Below are 20,740 nucleotides of genomic sequence, written 5' to 3' on the forward strand. Positions count from 1 at the left end.
CAGAAACATTTCATATCACTCGTCTGTGCCGGTTGTTTTGAGTAAGTATTAAAGTAAATACATATTAAAATGAAAATGGTCGTGAACCACTGGAGCCTGTCCCGCGTTGGAAGCCATTGCTGTCCCTTCGGGCATTCAGGATAATGGACGTTTTGGTCCATCCACCTGGTGTGGAGGCGTTCCGTCCAGAGGCTGTCTCTCTTCTGTCTAAGAGAGACAATGAGAGAGAGAGAGTTCTTACACCTTACATCCAGGGCCGTCCTCCGCTTGCTGCTTACGAAGCTTCTTGTGTGTGTTTTAGAAACTCCAATAGCAAAAACGATCGAAGGAACCGGAAGTTTAAGGAAGCTGAGCGGCTCTTCAGTAAATCCTCAGTTACTTCAGCAGCTGTAAGTGAGGTGGGGGGACTCTTTTCTGTGGCCCATTGTTGAGGGAAACCTCAGTTAAATTCCTATGAGTTTTCCCTTTCCCTGCTGTCCGAGTGCTCTCCTGAGGGCTCTGATAATTTTTCTAGTAACGGGTGGTTTCTTGTCTTTTAGGCAGTGAGCGCGTTGGCAGGAGTTCAGGATCAGCTCATTGAAAAGAGTAAGTTTATTTATTTATTTTTTTACTGTTTTACTACTTTATTTTTAAGCTACAGGAGCCCTTGATTTTTAACTCGTATCCAACTGTAGGTCTCAAGACTACATCTCTCATACTTTTGCCTCTCCTTTCTAGAAGATAAGCACCCTCTAGAGTCTCGTTAATCGTGTCCTTTTGTTTATTTGTTGGCCTGTTTGTTTTTTGAGGAAGAAACTATCATGTCCCTCCTGCCTCTTCTGTCATGCAGAGGGTGACTTCCCCTGCTCAAAGACACAAAGACAGGTCTTCCCCACTGCTAAGTGTTAGGGGAATTTTTTTTTTTTTTTTTTTTAACTTAGAAAGAAAACCTTTTCTCATGGAAAATTTTGGATATATCTGATAAATCTCCATGTTCGCAATTTAATAATTCTTAGGAAAATCTGGTCGTGGGAACAGAATGTACCTGAGTGTTCTTAAATATAAAACAGAGAGTAGATAGTATTTACTTTGTAAAGACATTGTATCATGCTCCAAACATAAGCCATACAGTCTAATTCTCTGCTGATGTCAAGTGATAGGATATAGATCTATACATTCATCTTTCCAAGTCAGACTCGGTGTAGCTGTGTTGAACACTCTTCCTGTGCACTGAATCACTCCAAAGCATAACCTGCTTTTTGTACTGTGGCTGTGTGCTTCTTTCAGATGATGTATCTTGTAGGATCTGGTTCTTGTGTCTGCACTGGGCCAGTGATTTGGAGGAGAAGGGATTTTGGTAGTTTGGGAATTAGAACTACACTGTGACTTTGATTATTACCTCTGGGTACAGATTTCTAAATATGTAGAAAATGCTAGAAAATGTCTGCGAGTCATTTCCACTCAGATTTTCAGGCTCAAACATTTTATCTAAGGTGGAACCGTTCTATTACCTTCAAAACTTGTCTGCCCAGTTTTTTTCTGTTATAGTACTTCCGTTCCCCCTCATTCAAAACTCTGTAGGGATCTTTGACTCCTTTCTGCCATCCTCAACAATTATAGCAAGTCCTTTTGATTTTTCTCTTGCTATGGCTCAAATACGTTAAATCCTATTTCTTTTTAGTTAATGCCACTTCTAGGACATAGAGCTAGTGTTATCTGCTCTCTGAAGTCACAAGACTGGTTAAGGAACAGCCTGGACCCCACCGCTGTGAGTGGAGATGGAATGATTACTGACTGCTCAGTTTTCACAAGAGCCTACAATCCTCCTCCTGGCTTAGTGTGTAGCTCAGCATCTGGCCCTGTACTTCACTAGCCACACAAGTACACACCTAGGTACTCGTGAAGGAATGACGCTCAATGCCACTGCTTGCAGAAGCTTGGCTGAGACCAGCACTTACGTATTAAAGATTTTCGGAAACAGGTGCAGGCCTCCATTCCCCTGAGATCTTCCCCCTGGACCTGGGCCACGCCCCTGGGATAGATCCTGTTGGTCTTCCTTGGTCTTCCCTCTAAAGCTGCATTTGATGAATTACATTTTGGTCCCGTTAAATGTGCCACTGCATTTATTGTAATACGATGTTGCAGATGTTTATTACCGTTACTAATTATTATGTCTTTTAGGACTAGTTGTTTTCCCCAAACAACTATTTGGTTTTTAGTGAAAATATGATGATGGACTTGATTTGTGCAGGCGCTAAAATGTTTTATTTTTTAATTTTTTTTAGCGTTTATTTATTTTTCAGAGAGGGAGACAGAGTGTAAGCAGGGGGAGGGGCAGAGAGAGAGAGAGAGACAGAGAGAGAGAGAGAGAGAGAGAGAGAGAGGGAGACACAGAATCGGAAGCAGGCTCCAGGCTCTGAGCTGTCAGCACAGAGCCCGATGCAGGGCTTGAACCCACAGACTGTGAGGTCATGACCTGAGCCAAAGTCAGACGTTTAACCGACTGAGCCACCCAGGCACCCCAGCTGCTAAAATGTTTAAAGCCAAATGTGTGGTTCTCCTCTAGAAAGCAAATCCAAACCTAGACCATGCATTCTGGGAATGAATCTTTACTACTGCATCCAGCTTATGGACATCTTCTGTCCTTCTGTGTTTTACTCGTCTCATTTTAAATTTATTGTATGTGGGGCGCCTGGGTGGCTCAGTCGGTTAAGCGGCCGACTTCGGCTCAGGTCATGATCTCGCGGTCCGTGAGTTTGAGCCCCGCGTCGGGCTCTGTGCTGACAGCTCAGAGCCTGGAGCCTGCTTCAGATTCTGTGTCTCCCTCTCTCTGACCCTCCCCCGTTCATGCTCTGTCTCTCTGTCTCAAAAATAAATAAACGTTAAAAAAAAAAAATTAAAAATAAATAAATAAATTTATTGTATGGATTTTATTATACGAATCTTGGTAAGCGGCTTTGGCTTCTTTTTGGAATAGGGAATTACATAAATACTGGAGTTCATCAATTCAAATGGTCAGAGCCCCTTTAAAGTAATTCTGCTGTGTTCCGTCTCACCACCTGTCATTACCGTTTCCTCCTGCTATTTCTTTAAAAAAAATTTTTTTTTCATGTTTATTTTTTTTAAGAGAGAGAGAGAGACTGAGAGACAGAGCTCAAGTGGGGGAGGGGCGGGGAGAGAGGGAGACACAGAATCCGAAGCAGGCTCCAGGCTCTGAGCTGTCAGCACAGAGCCTGACGCGGGGCTCGAACTCACGAACCACGAGATCATGACCCGAGCCGAAGTTGGACACCTAACCGACTGAGCCACTGAGCACCCCTACTCCTGCTATTTCTTAAGAGTCTATTTCCATCTTGATTTTCTACAGTCAACTACCATGTGTCTAAGTATGAATTTCTTTTTAATTATCTGGCTTGGGTTTCGTTGAACTTCTTGTAGCTGTAGCTTGGTATTTTTCATCAGTTCTGGAAAATGCCCAGTATTCTTCAGATGATGCATTTGCTGCATGTTGTCTCCCCTCTCCTCTCCCACTCTACTTAACTGTATGTTAAACTTTCTCATTTTATCCTACATGGTCTTTTATTCGCTCCTCTGTGTCTTCTGTCTTTGTCTCTGGGCCGTCTGACAGTTTACTAATTCTCCTTTCAGTTGAGTCTGACTTGCTGTTAAACCTTTCCTTGATTTTTTTTTTTTTTAACGTTTATTTATTTTTGAGACAATGCGAGAGACAGAGTGCAAGCAGCGAGGGGCAGACAGAGGGAGACACAGAATCTGAAGCGGGCTCCAGGCTCCGAGCTGTCAGCCCAGAGCCCGACGCGGGGCTCGAACCCATGATCCGTGAGATCATGACCTGAGCCGAAGTCGGATGCTTAACTGACTGAGCCACTCAGGCGCCCCAACCTTTCCTTGATTTTTAAATTTTTTATTACATTTTTAATTTCCAAAATCCCACTTAATTATTTCTAAAATCTGCTATGTAATTTTTCAGTAGCTTTCCCTGCAATTATTTTTAAACTTGCCTTTTGTTTCTTTAAGCAGAGTAAGCCTGCTTGTTGTACAAGATTCTGTTTTTAATTCTGTACATTCTGTGTTTAATGTGTAATTCTGTGGGGGCACCTGGGTGGCTCAGTCGGTTGAACGTTTGTTTGACTCTTGGTTTTGGCTCAGGTCATGATCCCAGGGTCGTGGGATCGAGCCCCACGTTGGGCTCTGCACTGAGTGTGGAGCATGCGTAAGATTCTCTGTCTCTCCCCCTTCCGCCCCTGCCCCACTTGTGCGCGTGCATATTCTCTCTCAAAAATAAAACAATAATAACAATTTCAATCTGTGAAGTCTTTTTTAAAAATTTATTTTAATGTTTATTTATTTTTGAGAGAGAGAGAGAAAGACAGTGCAAGCAGGGGAGGGGCAGAGAGACAGGGAGACACAGAATCTGAAGCAGGCTCCTGGTCTCGGCTGTCAGCCCAGAGCCCAATGCGGGGCTCGAACTCACGGACCGTGAGATCATGCATGACCTGAGCCAAAGTCGGACTTTTAACCAGCTGAGTCACCCAGCCTCCCCAACCTGTGAAGTCTTTACAGACCTATTTCTGTTGTAGTTTGCTTCCAAAGTCTAATTTCCCTGTGTGCTTATCTTTGACCGTGTACCGCTCACTGTAACTTAAACTATTTGTTGAGTAATTTGAGAGTGAGGATGAAGTTGTTATCTTCCAAAGATTTTATGTTTTCTTCTGATGGGTGGTTGGATCACTTTAAACCCAGTTGAAGGTCCCTGAAAGAGCCAGGTGATTCAAACCAAGCTTTCATTCCACGAGGGGAATGGTCTGCTTTGCCTTTTGCACTTCTTCCTTTGCATAGAAGCTCTCCAGTGTCTCCAGATTTCTGTGTAACAGATCTTGTGGAATGACTCCTGTGTTCTTGTTTTTTGATGGTGATGAACTGAACATTTTTTTCTGTCTTAGATTTTGAATTGCACATTCTTAGATCGCAAGGATTTTGGAGTTTTGTACTTTTGGCATTTTGTTTCCAAACCATTCTGAAAATTTTCTTTTAAAATGCATTACTTTTGGGCTTCCTGGGTGACTTGGTTGGTTAAGCATCTGACTCGTGATTTCTGCTTAGGTCACGATCTCACAGTTTGTGAGATCAATCCCCACACTGGGCTCTGCTCTGGCATCGAGGAGCCTGCTTGGGAATTTCTCTTTCTGTCCCTCCCCCTCTTGTGTTCTCTCTCTCTCTCTCTCTCTCTCAAAATAAATAAACGTCTTAAAAAAAATGCATTCCTGTGGGGCGCCTGGGTGGCTCAGTTGTTTAAGCATCTGACTTCGGTTCAGGTCATGATCTTGTGGTTTGTGAGTTCTAACCCCGTGTCAGGCTCTGTGCTGACAGCTCAGAGGCCTGGAGCCTGCTTCAGGTTCTGTGTCTTCTGCTTTCTCTGCCCCTACCCCACTTGCACTCTCTCTCAAAAAAAAAATAAAGAAAGAAACATTAAAAAAAATAATAAAAATATGCATTGCTTTCTGCTTCCTTTGGCCTACCTACCCAAACTAGGATGATAGAGTGGATTAGCATGGTTCCCAAGGGGAATTTTAGGCAAATTAGCGAGGCGTTGTGTGTTTTTGTAAAAAGAATAAAGTAAAAGACAAGCAGGCAGATTTTATCCAGTTTCCTTTAAAGGATCAGCATAGTTGATACTGTTTTATCAGACTCTTCTGAAGCTTTCATCAAACCACATCTCCCCTGAGTGTTCTCATCATTCCAGTGGATAAGTAAAGGGCCGCATGAAGCATTATTTTCGGTATCTTTCTTGCCTCCTTTAAAGTTTTTGTGCTGAAAAGAAGTTAGTGCCTACACTATTCAGTAGGTGTTGTTGTTGTTGTTTTAATAAGTAAAGTGTCTCATTTGTAGGCTTATTACACTTAATCAAAATCTGGCATTCGTTTTTTTTTTTTTTTTTTTGAGAGAGAGTGAGCAGGGGCAGAGAGAGAGAGAGAGAGAGAGAGAGAGAGAGAATCTCAAGCAGGGCTGCACGCTTAGCATGGAGCCAGAGGTGGGCCTCGATCCCACAACCCTGGGCTCATGACCTGAGCTGAAATCAAGAGTCATCTAGATGCTCAATCGACTGAGCCACCCAGGCACCCCCAAACCTGGCATTCTTTACTCTAAAAACGAGTTGCCTGGGGCGCCTGGGTGGCTCAGTCGGTTAAGCATCCGACTTCGGCTCAGGTCATGATCTCACGGTCCGTGAGTTTGAGCCCCACGTCAGGCTCTGTGCTGACAGCTCAGAGCCTGGAGCCTGTTTTGGATTCTGTGTCTCCCTCTCTCTCTCTCTGACCCTCCCCATTCATGCTCTGTCTCTCTCTGTCTCAAAAATAAATAAACGTTAAAAAAAATTTTGAAAAACAAAAAACAAAAAAACCCGAGTTGCCTTCTTCTGTGTCGGGGAGAAACAAACAGGTGTCTTTTCCTGATGACAGCGCCACAGGGTTGCCTGACTGCTGCTGTACTTCGGGGTGCTGTAACCCAGCCCTTTTGGCCTCACTCCTCCCCTGCTTCCAGGAGCCCAAAAAAGACCATGATTCTTACTCTGTGGTTGCACTTGGTGTTTTAGCAGTGTTTAATCTAGTCTCCCTGGCTACAGTCCCTATTATAAACCATTTGTAGCCTGATAATCCTAAAACATGGGTTTATACAGAGAACTCAGTAAACATTCACTGTTCAGTGTCACTTCTCTGTTTAGAAATGGCTCGATGACTTCTCCTTATGTCCTGGTAACAACTATTTTATGCCAAATTGTCTACCGTGTTAGAATTTGACTTGCGTATTTATGGATCTCAAGGATATTGAGATTGGAACACTTATTGTGTTGCAGACACTATGCAAACCCTTGCATTATCTCATTTATTCTTTAAAGCTACTTCTTGGGGATGAGTACAGATTATAAACTCCTTGAAAGTAGGGAACATTGCTGGAGCTCCAGTGTCTGGTCCAATGCCTTGTCCATAAGAGATACTCAGTACAGAGAAGTGTCCTATTTTACAGATGGAGGAACAGGGTCTGAAAGATTCAGCAACAAGTCACATATCTTAACCATCACCTCATACTGTCTCCCTAGATCAGATCCCTAAATCTGACACTCATGGCTCTTTTTTTTTTCTTTTTTAAGTTTATTTACTTATTTTGAGAGAGAGAGAGAGAGGCAGAGACAGAACCCCAAGCAGGCTCTGTGCTGTCAGTGCAGAGCCCAGTGTGGGGCTTGAACTCATGAACCATGAAATCATTCATAACGTGAGCCAGAACCGAGAGTTGGGTACTTAACTGACTGAGACACCCAGGCGCCCCCCAGTCACGGCTCTTCACCTGTCTTTCCATTTCTCCTCTCAATCCTCAACGCGTCTGCTCAAGAGATACTTGATTCATTTGTCCAAAATGTACCTTATGTTTCCTCACCTCTGCACTTTTGCTTGTGCTATTTTTTGTACCTATTTTGGCTTCTCATTTTCCAAGGCCCAGTTTAAATTCCACCCCCTCAGTGAAGCTTTCCCTGAACAATCCGCTCTTTCTTCTCTGGCTCCCATGATACTTAATATCCAGATCAGTCCTTCGGGACATCTGTTACTCCCTGGGATGTTACCTCTTCAGAGAGGTAACACAGGTGGATTCTCCATTCATAGGGCTTTGATTTGATTTTCACTCTTCTGTATGTGTTTCCACACAGGTACTTATAGAATATGACCAACTGATCCATTTACCCAGTACTCCCGTAGCAACTGGTCCAAAATGAGTAAACCGTTGTTTTGCCCATTAATCTCCCTTTTTTTAGACAGAGCTTCACTTCTTTTTTGTCTTTTAAGTTTATTTTATTATTTATTTTGAGAGTGAAAGAGTTCAGGGGAGAGGCAGAGAGAGAGAGAGGAGAGAGAGACTCCCAAGCAGACTCTGCACTCACAGTGCAAAGCCCAGTGTGGGGCTCGAACCTACGAACCGTGAGATCATGACCTCAGCCATAAATAAGAGTCCGACGCTTAACTGACTGAGCCACCCAGGCGCCCCTATTAATGTCTTTTAATAGAATTGCAACATTGGCCAAATTTGCTCTAACTTGCCATTCTGTCTTGTCTCCCGCTTTTTGAGATAATCTTTCTCTCCCTGTGCCCAGCCCCTACTCAGTTAGTCCTGTGCTCCTTCTGTCATCCAGCTGTGAGCCAAAGCTTTTATGACCTCATGGCCCAGCAACCCATTCCTGCCCTGGCCAGTGCCTTCGCCATTTGCAGTTTGAGAGATGGCATTTTTTACCTACATAAAAATAGGACTGGCTTTGGGAGAAGAAGGCTGTCCTAATCATCCTTCCCCATTTTAAACTCATCTTTGTAGATTTCATTAGATTTTTTTTTTTAATTAGAAAAGTAATTTTTTCAGATTGTACTAAGTCAAACTGTTTAGAGGTGAATGAATGAATGAAATGAATGAATGAATGAAACAGGTTAATTACCTCATGCTCTACTTCACCCCCAACTTTCTGAGGTAATCAACGTTAACAGCTTAACACTATTCCTAACACATCTGGGACACACACACACACACACACACACACACACACACACACAGATGCAGACGCACAGGGTTGGGGATTTTTTTTTTAACTTGGAATTTTAACTGTGTACATAAAGAGGATTTTTTTTTTTTTAAAGAAAAAATTGGCTCTCCCAGTGCATATTACCTGCTTTTTCCCTTAGCACATGCACCCCTGCAGGTTGAGTGTGCATAGAGCGAGACGGTAGAGTCGTGATGAAGAGCGTGGGCTTTGGAGCCAAACTGTCTTTGAGTGTGAATTCCGAATCTTCACCTTACGAGCTGTGTGACCTTGAGCAGCTTTCTTAACCTCTAGCCTCAATTCCCGTCTCTGTCAAATGGTCATCTTGGTTGTAGAGGTTTCTGTGAAGGTTGTAGATGTGATATATTTGAAGTGTGGAGGGAGTGCCTGGGTGGCTTGGTTAAGCGTCCCAGTTCTTGATGTTGGCTCAGGTCATGATCTCTCAGTCTGTGAGATCGAGCCCCATGTCGGACTCTGTGCTGACTCTTGTGGAGCCTACTTGGGATTCTCTCTCTCCTCTCTCTGCCCCTCCCCACCCCCTGCTTGCCGTCTCTCTCAAAAATAAATAAATAAAGATTTAAAAAAAATTTTTTAAGTGTATAGAACAGTGCCTGGCTTATAGTAGGGACTGTGTTAGCTATTGTTATAATCTCACCATTCTTTTTATTTATTATTATTATTACTTTAATGTTTATTTATTTTGAAGGAGAGAGAGAGCATGAGCAGGGGAGGGGCAGAGAGAGAGGGAGACAGAGAATCTGAAGACAGAGAATCTAGACTGTCAGCACAGAGCCCAACGCGGGGCTCAAACTCACGAACCATGAGATCATGACCTGAGCTGAAACCAAGAGTCTGATACTTAATTGACTGAGCCACCCAGGCAACCCTCACATTCTTTTTAAAAGCTGAAAAATACCGGGTACCTCCTCTGTTGGTGAGAATTCACATTGTCTCCATTTTCCCCGCTAAACAAGGTTGCAGTAAACTTCCTTGTCCGCTTGCTTTTTTGTAATGGACTTTATTTCTACAGGATAGTGCCCCAAAAGTGGCACTACTGTGTCAAAGGGTGATTTTCGTGATATAGCACAGTTACTTTCTGTGGTGTGATGGGAAATATATATTTGGTGTTTGTCCCCTGTTCTGGCACACAGCTCCTAAAACCCTTGGAATCTCCAGAGCGATAAGAATGACTAGCAGGTGGGGTGCCTGGGTGGCTCAATAGGTTGAACATCCGACTTTGAATTTTGGCTCAGGTCGTGATCTCTCAGTTCATGGGATTGAGCCCCGAGTTGGGCTCTGTGCTGACAGCAGAGTCAGCAGGGGATTCTCTGTCTCCTTCCCCTTCTGTTCCTCTCCCACTTGCACATGTGTGCGTGCATTCTCTCTCTCTCTCTCTCTCTCTCTCTCTCTCTCTCTCTCTGAAATAAATAAATTTTTAAAAAAAGAATGACTAGCATGCAAAAGAAATGTTTTTTAATGTTTATTTATTTATTTATTTTTGAGAGAGAGAGAGACAGACAGAGCAGGGGAGGGGCAGGGAGAGAAACAGAGGCTCTGAAGTGGGCTCTGCACTGTTAGTGGAGAGCCTGATGTGGGGCTTGAACTCACAAACCTGTGAGATCGTGACCTGAGTTGAAGTTGGACACTTAACCGACTGAGCCACCCAGGTGCCCCCAAGAGAAATTTCTGTATGCTAATGAAGATGACTGATGGCTGGGGGCCCCTAGAGAGCTCCAGGATGGGGGCTTAGAACTTTAAGCTCTACCCCCAAACCTCTGAGAGAGGGGAGAGGAGAGGGGCTAGAGACTGAGTGAATCACCAGTGGCCAGTGACTTAATTAATCACGACTGCGTAATGAAATTTCCATTAAACCCCTAAACGGTGGAGCTTTTCTTGGTGAATGGCAGGGTGGTAGGCCCAGAAAAGGCGTGGGTACCTTGCCCCGTGCGTCTCTTCTATTTTGCTGCTCCGGAGCTGTACCCCGTATAATAGACAACGTTAACAGTAAGTAAATCGCGTTCCTGAGTTTGTGTGGCTATTGTAGCAAATTATGGAAGCTGAGGGAAGGGGTTTAGGGTACCCCTGATTTATAGTTGGTTGGTCAGAAGTATGGGAGGCCTGGGAGTTGGGACTGGTGTTTGAAGTGGGACACTCTTATGGGATTGAGCCCTTAAGCTGTGGGTCTGCCCTAACTCTGGTAGTTAGTGTCAGAATGGAATCCAGTTGGTGTCTGGAGAATCGGGGAATGGGATTTTGGTTTTGGAAAACACCCTAGACTTTCCAAAAAGAGTGTCACCATTTACATTCCTAAAGGCATAGCTTAGGAAGGCCTGTTGTAGATATTGTTGGGTAAACTACGTGGAAAAGTGAGTACTTTATTTTATTTTATTTTTATTTTTTTAAGTTACATCCAAGTTAGCATATAGTGCAACAATGATTTCAGGAGTAGAGTCCTTAATGCCTCTTACTCATTTAGCCCATCCCCCCTCCCACAACCCCTCCAGTAACCTCTGTTTGTTCTCCATATTTAAGAGTCTCTTCTGTTTTGCCCCCTCCCTGTTTTTGTATTATTTTTGCTTCCCTTCCCTTATGTTCATCTGTTCTGCGTCTTAAAGTCCTCATATGAGTGAAGTCATGATATTTGTCTTTCTCTGACTAATTTCGCTTAGCATAATACCCTCTAGTTCCATCCACGTAGTTGCAAATGACAAGATTTCATTCTTTTTCATGGCCGAGTAATACTCCATCGTATATGTGTATATATATATATATATATATATATATATATATATACACACACACACACACACACCACATCTTCTTTATCCATTCATCCGTTGGTGGATATTTGGGCTCTTTGCATACTTTGGCTATTGTTGATAGTGCTTCTATAAACATGGGGGTACATGTGTCCCTTCGAAACAGCACACCTGTATCCCGTGGATAAATGCCTAGTCGTGCAATTGCTGTGTCATAGGATAGTTGTATTTTTAATTTTTTGAGGAACCTCCATACTGTTTCCAGAGTGGCTGCACCAACTTGCATTCCCACCAACAATGCAAAAGAGATCCTCTTTCTCCGCATCCTTGCCTACATCTGTTGTTGCCCAAGTTGTTAATGTTAGCCATTCTGACAGGTGTGAAGTGGTATCTCATTGTGGTTTTGATTTGTATTTCCCTGATGATGAGTGTTGAGCATCTCTTCATGTGTCAGTTGGCCATCTAGATGTCTTAAAAGTGAGTACTTTTCAACTCTTTATCAAAGTGAATTTTTGAATCTAGACCGGTAAAGACTGTAAAATGACAAACCCCTGCGTATCTAGCACATGGCCCCCAAATCATCAGAACATGGTCAGCGCCGTGTTCACAGCCCCCGTACTCTCACTTCCACCCCCTGTGTTATACTGAAAATCCTAAACATCATACTATTTTTCTTGTATACATGTTTCATAGAGTTTTTTTTTAATTGTTGTAAGAACACTAAAAATGGGTTCCACAGATTTTTTTTTTTTTTTTTTTTTTTTAAGTAGGCTCAACGCCTAACTTGGGACTTGAACTCCAGACCTGAGAGTAAGAGTCACATGCTCTACCAGCTGAGCCACACAGATTTTTAAGTGCCCGATACAGTATTGTTAACTACTGTGTTGTACAGCAGATCTCTTAGAGATTCTTCGTGTTGTCTGGCTGAAACTTTCCGCTCGCCATTTCTCCTTCCCCCTGGAGGCTGCCAGCATCCCACTCTCTGCTTCTGTGAGTCTATTTTAGACCCCTCACCGAAATCGAATCATGCGGTGTTTGCCCTCCTGGGACTGGTTTACTTCAGTTAGCACGACGTCCTCCTAATTCATCAGCCTTGCAGCATATGTCAGGGTTTCCTTCTTTGTCTTAAGGCCAAATAATATATTCTGCTATAGGTATATACCACATTTTCTTTATCCGTTCATCTGTTGATGGACCTGAAGGTTGTTTCCACACCTTGGGTAATGTGAATTAATGCTGCGGTCGACTTGGGAGTGCAGGTGTCTCTTCAAAATCCTGATTTCAGTTCTTTTGGTTAAGTGCCCAGAGGTAGGATTGCTGGATGATATGGTAGTTCTCTGTAAACGATAGGCTCTTAACACTGTAACCACACCAAGGAAAACAAAGAAGCAAACCCAAAACAGAACGTGTATTAGTATTATGTTTCTTTTTAATGCTGAATAATATTGCATTGTATGGCTGTACCACATTTTATTTATGCGTTCGTCAGTTAATGGTCACTCGGCTGCTATTGAGTAACACTGCCGTGAATATCCATGACAAGGTTTGTGTGAGCCTGTTTTCGTTCACACGGGACTTGTGGGACTGCCAAACTTTCCAATGTGGCTACACCATTTTCTCTTCCCATCAGCAGTGTATGAGGGTTCCAGTTTCTCCACATCCTCACCAACACTCGTTATTGTTTATCTTCCTAGTCTCTCTGTGGTTTTCATTTACATTTTCCTAATGGCTCATGACATTGAGCATCTTTCCACGTGTTATTGACCACTGTGTATCTTCTTCTGAGAACTGCGTGCAGATCCTTTGCCGATTTTTTAATTTGGCTTTTTCTCTTTTCATTAGTGGGTTCTAAGAGTTCTTATATATATTCTGGATATGAGGCCTCATCAGATTTGGTATATGTGCTTGGCTGAAGAGCCAACGGGGCGAAGCTACCAACTGCGGGATTGTGACTGAATGCCTCTAAATCCAGTGCGGAGAGCCTCTTGTCCTGGGAAACAGGGTGCAGCCAGAAAGGGGCTGCTCCCTCGCCCGTCACACGATATATGTTCATGGAGAGCCTAGAGCTAAGCCATTTGTAGACAGCCCATTTGTGGGTTGGGGTTTCCTTCCCGGCAGAGCACCTCCCTCACTGCAATCTACTGAAAGTCAGCCCTCGGCATAAGGGTTTGTAAACAGAAGTAGAAACAAACAAAAAAAAAGGTCTTATCACATATATGAATCGCAAATATTTCTCCCTTTCTGTGAATTGTTTTTTTTTTTTTTACTTTCTTGGAATATTGCTTGCAGCTCAAGAGTTTTATATAATAAAACAATATAGTTCAATTTACATTTTTTTTCCTTGTTATGCTTCCTTTTGTGGTCCTATCTGAGAAACCATTTGCCTAATCAAATGAGTTCTGAGAGTTTTAGTGTTTAGCCCTTACTTACATTTAAGCCTGTGATACATTTTGAGTTAATTTTCGTGTTTGGTGTGAGACAGGGCTCCAACTTCATTCTTTCCTTCGTGGACATCCACTTGTCCCAGCATTATTTATCAGAAAGACGATGCTTTCTTCGTTGAATTGTCTTGTCGCCCATGAAAATCATTGGACTGTAAATGTAAAAATGTTTGTAACTGGACTTTGAATTCTTTTGATCTGTAGGTCTCTTCTGAGGCCAGTGCCCCCACAGTCGTGGTTCCTGCAGTTTGAAGTTTGTTTGCTAATTTTTACGTGAAATGGGTTTTCCTGAACCTTAGAAGCACAGTTCAGCAGCACGCTTTCTCTGGCTTCCTGGTTGTAGGGCTCCCTCTTCTGTTGCTCTCATGAAGCGTTCAAAAGTAGGGTTTCATGATTTCTGAGATCTGGTTCCATTTCTCCCTTCCGCTCTTTTGGGACCATCCCTTTCTTTTCTTCTTATATCCATGGCCTACTCAATTTGAAATCCTTCCCAACAGTTTATAATACAAAGGTATAAAAAGAAGAAAACTGGGGTCTGGCTCTGCTGTCCACAAGACCCCTCTTGACAGTTTTTACAAACGGATAGTGTCCAAAAATTTTTAAAAAATTTAAAACAAGAAAACGTGTACATACTTAGGGTCCTTCAATAGCCGAGTAAAGTGAAAGTATTCTTCCATCCTCATCTGTTAAGGTCTCAAGAAATTCCTTTCAGGAAAAACCTAGGTATACATTTGCCAGAGTATACACAATTCTTCTTAAAAGTATTTATTTATGGGGCACCCGGGTGGCTCAGTTGGGTAAATGTCCGACTCTTGATTTTGACTCAGGTCCTGATCTCACAGTTTGTCAGTTCGAGCCCTATATTGGGCTCTGTGCTGACACCATGGAGCCTGCTTGGGATTTCTCTCTCCCTCTCTCTCTGTCGCACGTGTGCGTGCGCGGTCTCTCTAAATAAATAAATAAATAAATAAATAAATAAATGTTTTAAAGAGTATTTGTTTATGCAGAATGTTTTTTAATTTTTTATTTGCTATATAAAGGATGTTTTAAAATTGGGAATATGTGTCAGCTGAAGAATATTACCACTTTATTTATTTATTTATTTATAGAGTTATTTATTTTGAGAGAGAGAGAGACGTAGCTGGGGAGGGAGAGGGTGGGAGGGAGAAAGAATCCTCAGCAGGCTCCGCACTGTCAGCGCGGAGCCTGATACCAGAACCTGATGAGATCATGACCTGAGCTGAAACCAAGAGTTGGAGGCCTAACTGACTGAGCCACCCAGGCATCCCAAGCCCCTTTTCTTGATAGACAGGATTTCTGTACAGTTTGGGGAAGGAACCCAGGCTTCTTGTATAATTATTAATCCCATTTGTGGATTCTGTGTTTAAATAACTCCTGGTTGTATGGTCCCATCTCCCAGCAGTGCTTAGAAAGGCTGCTTTTGGTTACAGTGTCTCAGAAGACTTCTAGTTCAGGAACACTGGTAACTCTGATGCCTTGAGGGTACATACCTTCTCTGTCTGCAAGTATTTTCCTGTCAGGTAAAATGTCTGGTCCTTGAGGATAGGAAATAGTCTCTTTTTCTGTGTATTAGTGCTCCGAGACCTCTCTCCTGGCTGTCGGACAGACTGCCTGAGGAATGCTGACCTTGCTTCTGGGACCTGTGTTTATTCCCTCCAGGGGAGCCGGGAAGCGGGACGGAAAGTGATACTTCTCCAGACTTCCACAATCAGGAAAATGAGCCCAGCCAGGAGGACCCTGAGGATCTGGATGGATCTGTGCAGGGAGTGAAGCCTCAGAAGGCTGCTTCTTCTACTTCCTCAGGGAGTCATCACAGCAGCCATAAAAAACGAAAGAATAAAAACCGGCACAGGTCAGTGGCAGGGGCCTCCCCTCCCCGCCCGCCCCTGCCCCCCCTGCCCACCCCCACCCCCACCCCACCCCACCCCCCAGCCTCCGTGACCATTGCTGTTAAGGGTCTGTACCAGAGTGAGAATTCTTTGGGATTGGTGCCCTCTTTGTGTTGCAGATGGGGAGAGATTGCTTTGATCCAAGTGAGATAGAAGTTTTCTCCAGTGGAGGAATTGGTGGGCATTTAGAGTAACCATGAAGGAAGACATCCTTCCCACTGTTCTAGTGTAGAAGAATGGCATTCTATGAAAACTTTGTTTAATGCAGTGAATTTGGAATCCTTTTAGAAGGGCGAAAGGGGAAGTAGAAATGGAATGTGTGTAATAGTCTTTGGAAAATGCCGCTAGTACATGTTGGGAAGCTGGAAAAGTGGAGAAAGTCTTCTGCTCTTAATCCTGGTCCCTGCCTACAGTTATTCGCTCGTGGATGGAGAGAGCTGATCTGACATGCCTTTTTTCTCTTTAAATACAAGTTTTTTGGTTGCTTGTGATTTGTTATATATCTCTCTAATATGCTGATTTCAGATATCAGAGAGGAGTAATATAAAGTCTGTAAGATATGAGAGTGCCTTTCTAGCTAATGTATGTCCACTGTGTATGTGGGGTGGGGGTTGTCTTTTGGTTTCTTTTGTTTTTACAGTGTGTAATGAGATAGGTATGACATCAGTGGACAGAGAGGTCAGGTGTCATCCAGAGAAGATTTTAGCATTCACTCTGCCTGGGACTATTAACTCAGATAATTGGAAATTAAACAGCTGTACTCAGAGAGGGTAATGGCATAGTTTCTAGAAGAATCTTGCCCTGACCTCAAACCTTCTTCTGGGAGGCATGAAAACCAGGTATCCACAGGCTGGCTTTTGTCCTGCTCCTCTTGGGAGCCTGCATATATGTGTGTGTGTGTATAGATAGATGGATAGATGTGTGTGTGTGTGTGTGTGTATATATACATATACACACACACACACACATATATACACACATATATACATATATATGTGTGTGTGTATATATATATATTTAATGTTTTTATTTATTTTTGAGAGAGACAGAGTACGAGTAGGGGAAGGGCAGAGAGAGAGGGAGACACAGAATCTGAAGCAGCTCCAGGCTCTGAGCTGTCAGCACAGAGCCCGACGCGGGGCTGGAATTCATGAGATCATGACCTGAAGGGAAGTGGACCGCTTAACTGGCTGAACCACCCAGGCGCCCCAGGAGGCTGCACATTGAGAGGAAAGGGGAAGGGCAAGGAAGGGGCGGAGCTCCCTGTCCTCCAGTGTGCTTCTGGGCTGGCTTGTTCCACAGACGTGTAGGATGTTCCTTCACACGCACCCAAGGCATTCACGTTGTTAGCTTCGGGGTTATGGCACATGGGGATAATGTAGAATGAACTTAAACTGGTTTAAGCCTCCTAGGCATCAATAGATTCTTTAATTCTTCTAAAAATTTTTCTTGTCAATGGTGGTGGTGGTTTTTAGACTGCAGAAATAGTATTTCCTCCAAATGGTGACTCAAGACTGCTGCTCAGCACTTTCCTGCAAACCAAAAATCACTATGCCAATCTCGTAACTGCAGTAACAAATAGCAAAAATTGCTTATCTTTTTTTGTGTGTAGGTTATAGGCTATATAATCACTGTGGTAGGACTAATGCTAACTGATCACAAACAGTAGCAGGGAACCATAATCTTTTTTTTTAGAGAGCACGTGAGTGGGGGAGGGGTGGAACAAGGGGCAGGGGGAGAGAGAGTGAGAATCTTAAGCAGGCTCCACGCTCAGTGCAGAGCCTGATGCGGGGTGTGATCCCATGTCCCTGGGATCATGACCTGAGCAGAAATCAAGAGTCAGGCGCTCAACCAACTGAGCCACCCGGGCCGCCCCCCACCCCCCGAGGGAACCATACTCAAAATATTTTTTTAAATTGTCAAGATAATTGTCATGCTCTGTGTTGCTTTTATTAAATTTACTCCTCCAGTGTCATTTTAAAGTAATTACTCTTTTCCTATTTCACAGTGTCCTGAGTAGGGGGAACATTCCTTGAAAGTTTCTGGATGTTTCTTCCATTTGTGGTACAGTAGATAGCTACTGTTTATTATAGGTAATCCTTCCCTTTGAAAAAAAAATTTTTTTTAATGTTTTATTTATTTTTGAGACAGAGAGAGACAGAGCATGAGCAGGGGAGGGGCAGAGAGAGAGGGAGACACAGAATCCGAAGCAGGCTCCAGGCTCCAAGCTGTCAGCACAGAGCCTGACATGGGGCTTGAACTCACGAACCGTGAGATCATGACCTGAGCCGAAGTCGGACGCTTTACCGACTGGTGCCCCAATCCTTCCCTTTTTTTAATGCCATGATCAGCTGACCAATAAATGGAATTAAGCATGAACTTAACTTTCCTCCTGCAGGCTTCTAGTACTAGTAGATTTCCATAGAAAAAGCATTTCTTCCTGCCATTTTTATAAATACTAGGATTTATAAAGATCTTCGATGTTAGTTATTGCTTTCACAAATGACATTTTCTGTCTGGAAAGCTGGAGCCTTTTGTCACCCGCCTGGTGTGGTATCTGGCCAGCCTCCTCCCTTTGGCTGTAGGCGCTTACCTGCCCCAAGGGAGCAGAGTGGAGCTGATTTGCCTTCTTTCTGTGTAAACAGGTTCAGTGCACTGGAGTGGCATCTCAGTGGCCAGTTAAAGTTCTCAGATTCCTGTCATCTTTGGTCAGGAAGTGTCCAGACCCCTGACTGATCCCTGACTGATGTCTCTCCTAAAGATCCCAGAGCCCTGACTGATGTCTCTCCTAGTGGGCATGGGGCTGGGGCTGGAGTGCTGTATTTGTACACATTTGAACGTTTGCACCCCGAACGGTATTTGTATCTCCCCCGCAATGTGCCACAACCCTCCCCCCCACCTATTTAGATGAAGTCAGTTGTAAATTATTTCAGCAAATGTCTGAGTACCCACTGTGTGCCAGGCCCTATTTAATATATTTTTTTTAACGTTTATTTATTTTTGAGACAGAGAGAGACAAAGCATGAACGGGGGAGGGTCAGAGAGAGGGAAACACAGAATCTGAAACAGGCTCCAGGCTCTGAGCTGTCAGCACAGAGCCCGACGCGGGGCTCGAACTCACGGACCACGAGATCATGACCTGGGCCGAAGTCGGCCGCTTAACCGACTGAGCCACCCAGGCGCCCCTGCCAGGCCCTATTTAGTGCTGAGTAAAGCAAAGTGGAAATAAATATGGAACTTGAGCAAAAAGGAATAACTTTTGGATTTGTCCTCCTTAGGAATATGAACATTTATCAAATAATGTTTAGCATTCACAAATGATCACCCTGTTCTGAATTCTTATATTTTACATGGTATCTGAACAATAAGTCCCAGCGGCTGTAAGGAAGAAAGTTGCAATAATAACTTACAGCTGTTCTTACAGGTCTTTACTAATATACAAAACCCTAGAATTCTTCCAGGTAGTTTGCGAAGTTTTCTTTAGGTGGGTACAGTCTACTTTAATTTGCGAACAAAATTAAGTTAGGCCGAGAGTTAGGTTGTTGATAGTTCCTGGTTGGTACACCGTGTGCCCTTTCCCAGATGCCGTAAGTGACACGGTTGCATAAGGGATACCGAAGTTATGCTTTCTTCCAGCTTCACTCTTGCAAACATGGGCTAGGAGGAGAATACAGCATTTTGCATATTGTTCTAGCACCTACCTATGGTGTAAAAGGTGTTACAACAGCCAAGGAGCCGGTGTCATGCTCAGGGTTCATGTTTGCCTTGGAAGTCTGCCCGGACCGTGGTCTGTTAGCAGCGATGGCCTACACAGCCTCCTCCCCTTCACCGTTCCCTTGCAGATCCCCGAGGCTTGGGGGCTTGGGGAGATCGGCTCTCCTTTGTTTTAGTAGGGGGGGGGGCCGTCGGTTTGGGTGTTCGAAGTCCTGGCCCTGACAGGAACAGTTAGCTGTCATCGCCAGTTCAGGGGCAAAGTGACTTGCCTCTGCAGTTTCTGGAGCAGGCCTAGCACTGAGGTGATTCGTTTGACCCTGGGCCTCTAGGATGAATGCTCTAGAAAGAGGACCGTGTTCCCCAGACATGCCTCCAACATAGAACTTGAGTTCAAAGTTGCAAAATGCTTTCTTTTTAAAAAAATGTGTGATGTTTTTATCTCTTATGTTGGTCAAAGTATATTGTGCTGAATTGTTAGTACTGTCTTCGAAGCACCTTTCATTATATGACTAAACCCTTCTTTCTCTATTTCTTCTAATGCCCTATTTATATTCTTCATGACAATTAAATATTTTACAAGTTCTAACTCTGAGTCTGGCAGCTAATAGAGGGCCTGCAGTTACCTCGTTTCCTAATGAAATAACTTTTCCTTTCATAGTCTGCTCTGATACAAAATCCAGGAGGGAAGGGACTCTCCCAACCACAAAACCTTGGGTGCTTTGATGTTTGAAACTTTATCGCTTAAGATTCTGAAAGCTGATTTTGTTTCTACAAATCTTGCTAGGGTGGCTAATCGACTAATTTATTCAATTAGTATATTAATTTCTATTGCTTTCTTCCTTTCAAATGCTGCCCCTCAGCCCGTCTGGCATGTTTGATTATGACTTTGAGTAAGTTTGATTTGAATTAGTATTTGTGCTGTGTTGTTTAGTGTGTAGAGACCGATATGCCTTTTTGAGACCTTTCTAACCCATAGTTTATCTGTTTAATTGTAGGTATGTATATTAGGTTAGGCTGGGAAGTTTTTTTTAAAAACAGAAAAACGTGATGGAGGTAACATTTTATTTAATAACTTAAGCAAAATTAAGTAAACTTCACTCTTATGCATTTTAATTTCTTTAAAAGTAGATAACCTTTACTTTTAATTCACATTTAAATTGATTTTCTGGCTTTGCTTCGTAAGGAGATTAATAGTTTAAGATCTTGATATTTTGCTTCGGAAAGACCTAAAAATTGAAATTTGTTTAATTTCTTTTGTGTTTCCTGTCCAGAAATACAAACTCCTAGTCTCTTTCCTGTTCTTAATCATTATGTGTCTCAGTGATTATCAGTGATAGAGTTACA

At 43.2% G+C, this 20,740-nt stretch overlaps 1 protein-coding gene across 4 annotated transcripts in view; it reads left to right on the forward strand.

Moving 5' to 3' along the window:
- MEAF6 (MYST/Esa1 associated factor 6) overlaps nt 1-20,740 on the forward strand; it is a 33,541-nt gene that overhangs the window by 3,945 nt on the left and 8,856 nt on the right. For 2 of the 4 annotated variants that reach the window (XM_049617476.1, XM_049617474.1), the window contains exons 3-5: nt 302-389; nt 540-585; nt 15,453-15,645. In XM_049617476.1, the coding sequence (XP_049473433.1) occupies nt 302-389; nt 540-585; nt 15,453-15,645 (327 nt within the window). Of the gene's footprint in view, nt 1-301; nt 390-539; nt 586-15,452; nt 15,646-15,801; nt 16,609-20,391; nt 20,450-20,740 lie in introns of those variants that run through there. The other 2 variants (XR_007454821.1, XM_049617475.1) reach the window with 2 other exon arrangements.

Source organism: Panthera uncia, assembly GCF_023721935.1.
Source record: "Panthera uncia isolate 11264 chromosome C1 unlocalized genomic scaffold, Puncia_PCG_1.0 HiC_scaffold_4, whole genome shotgun sequence".
Taxonomy (NCBI): Eukaryota; Metazoa; Chordata; class Mammalia; order Carnivora; family Felidae; genus Panthera; species Panthera uncia.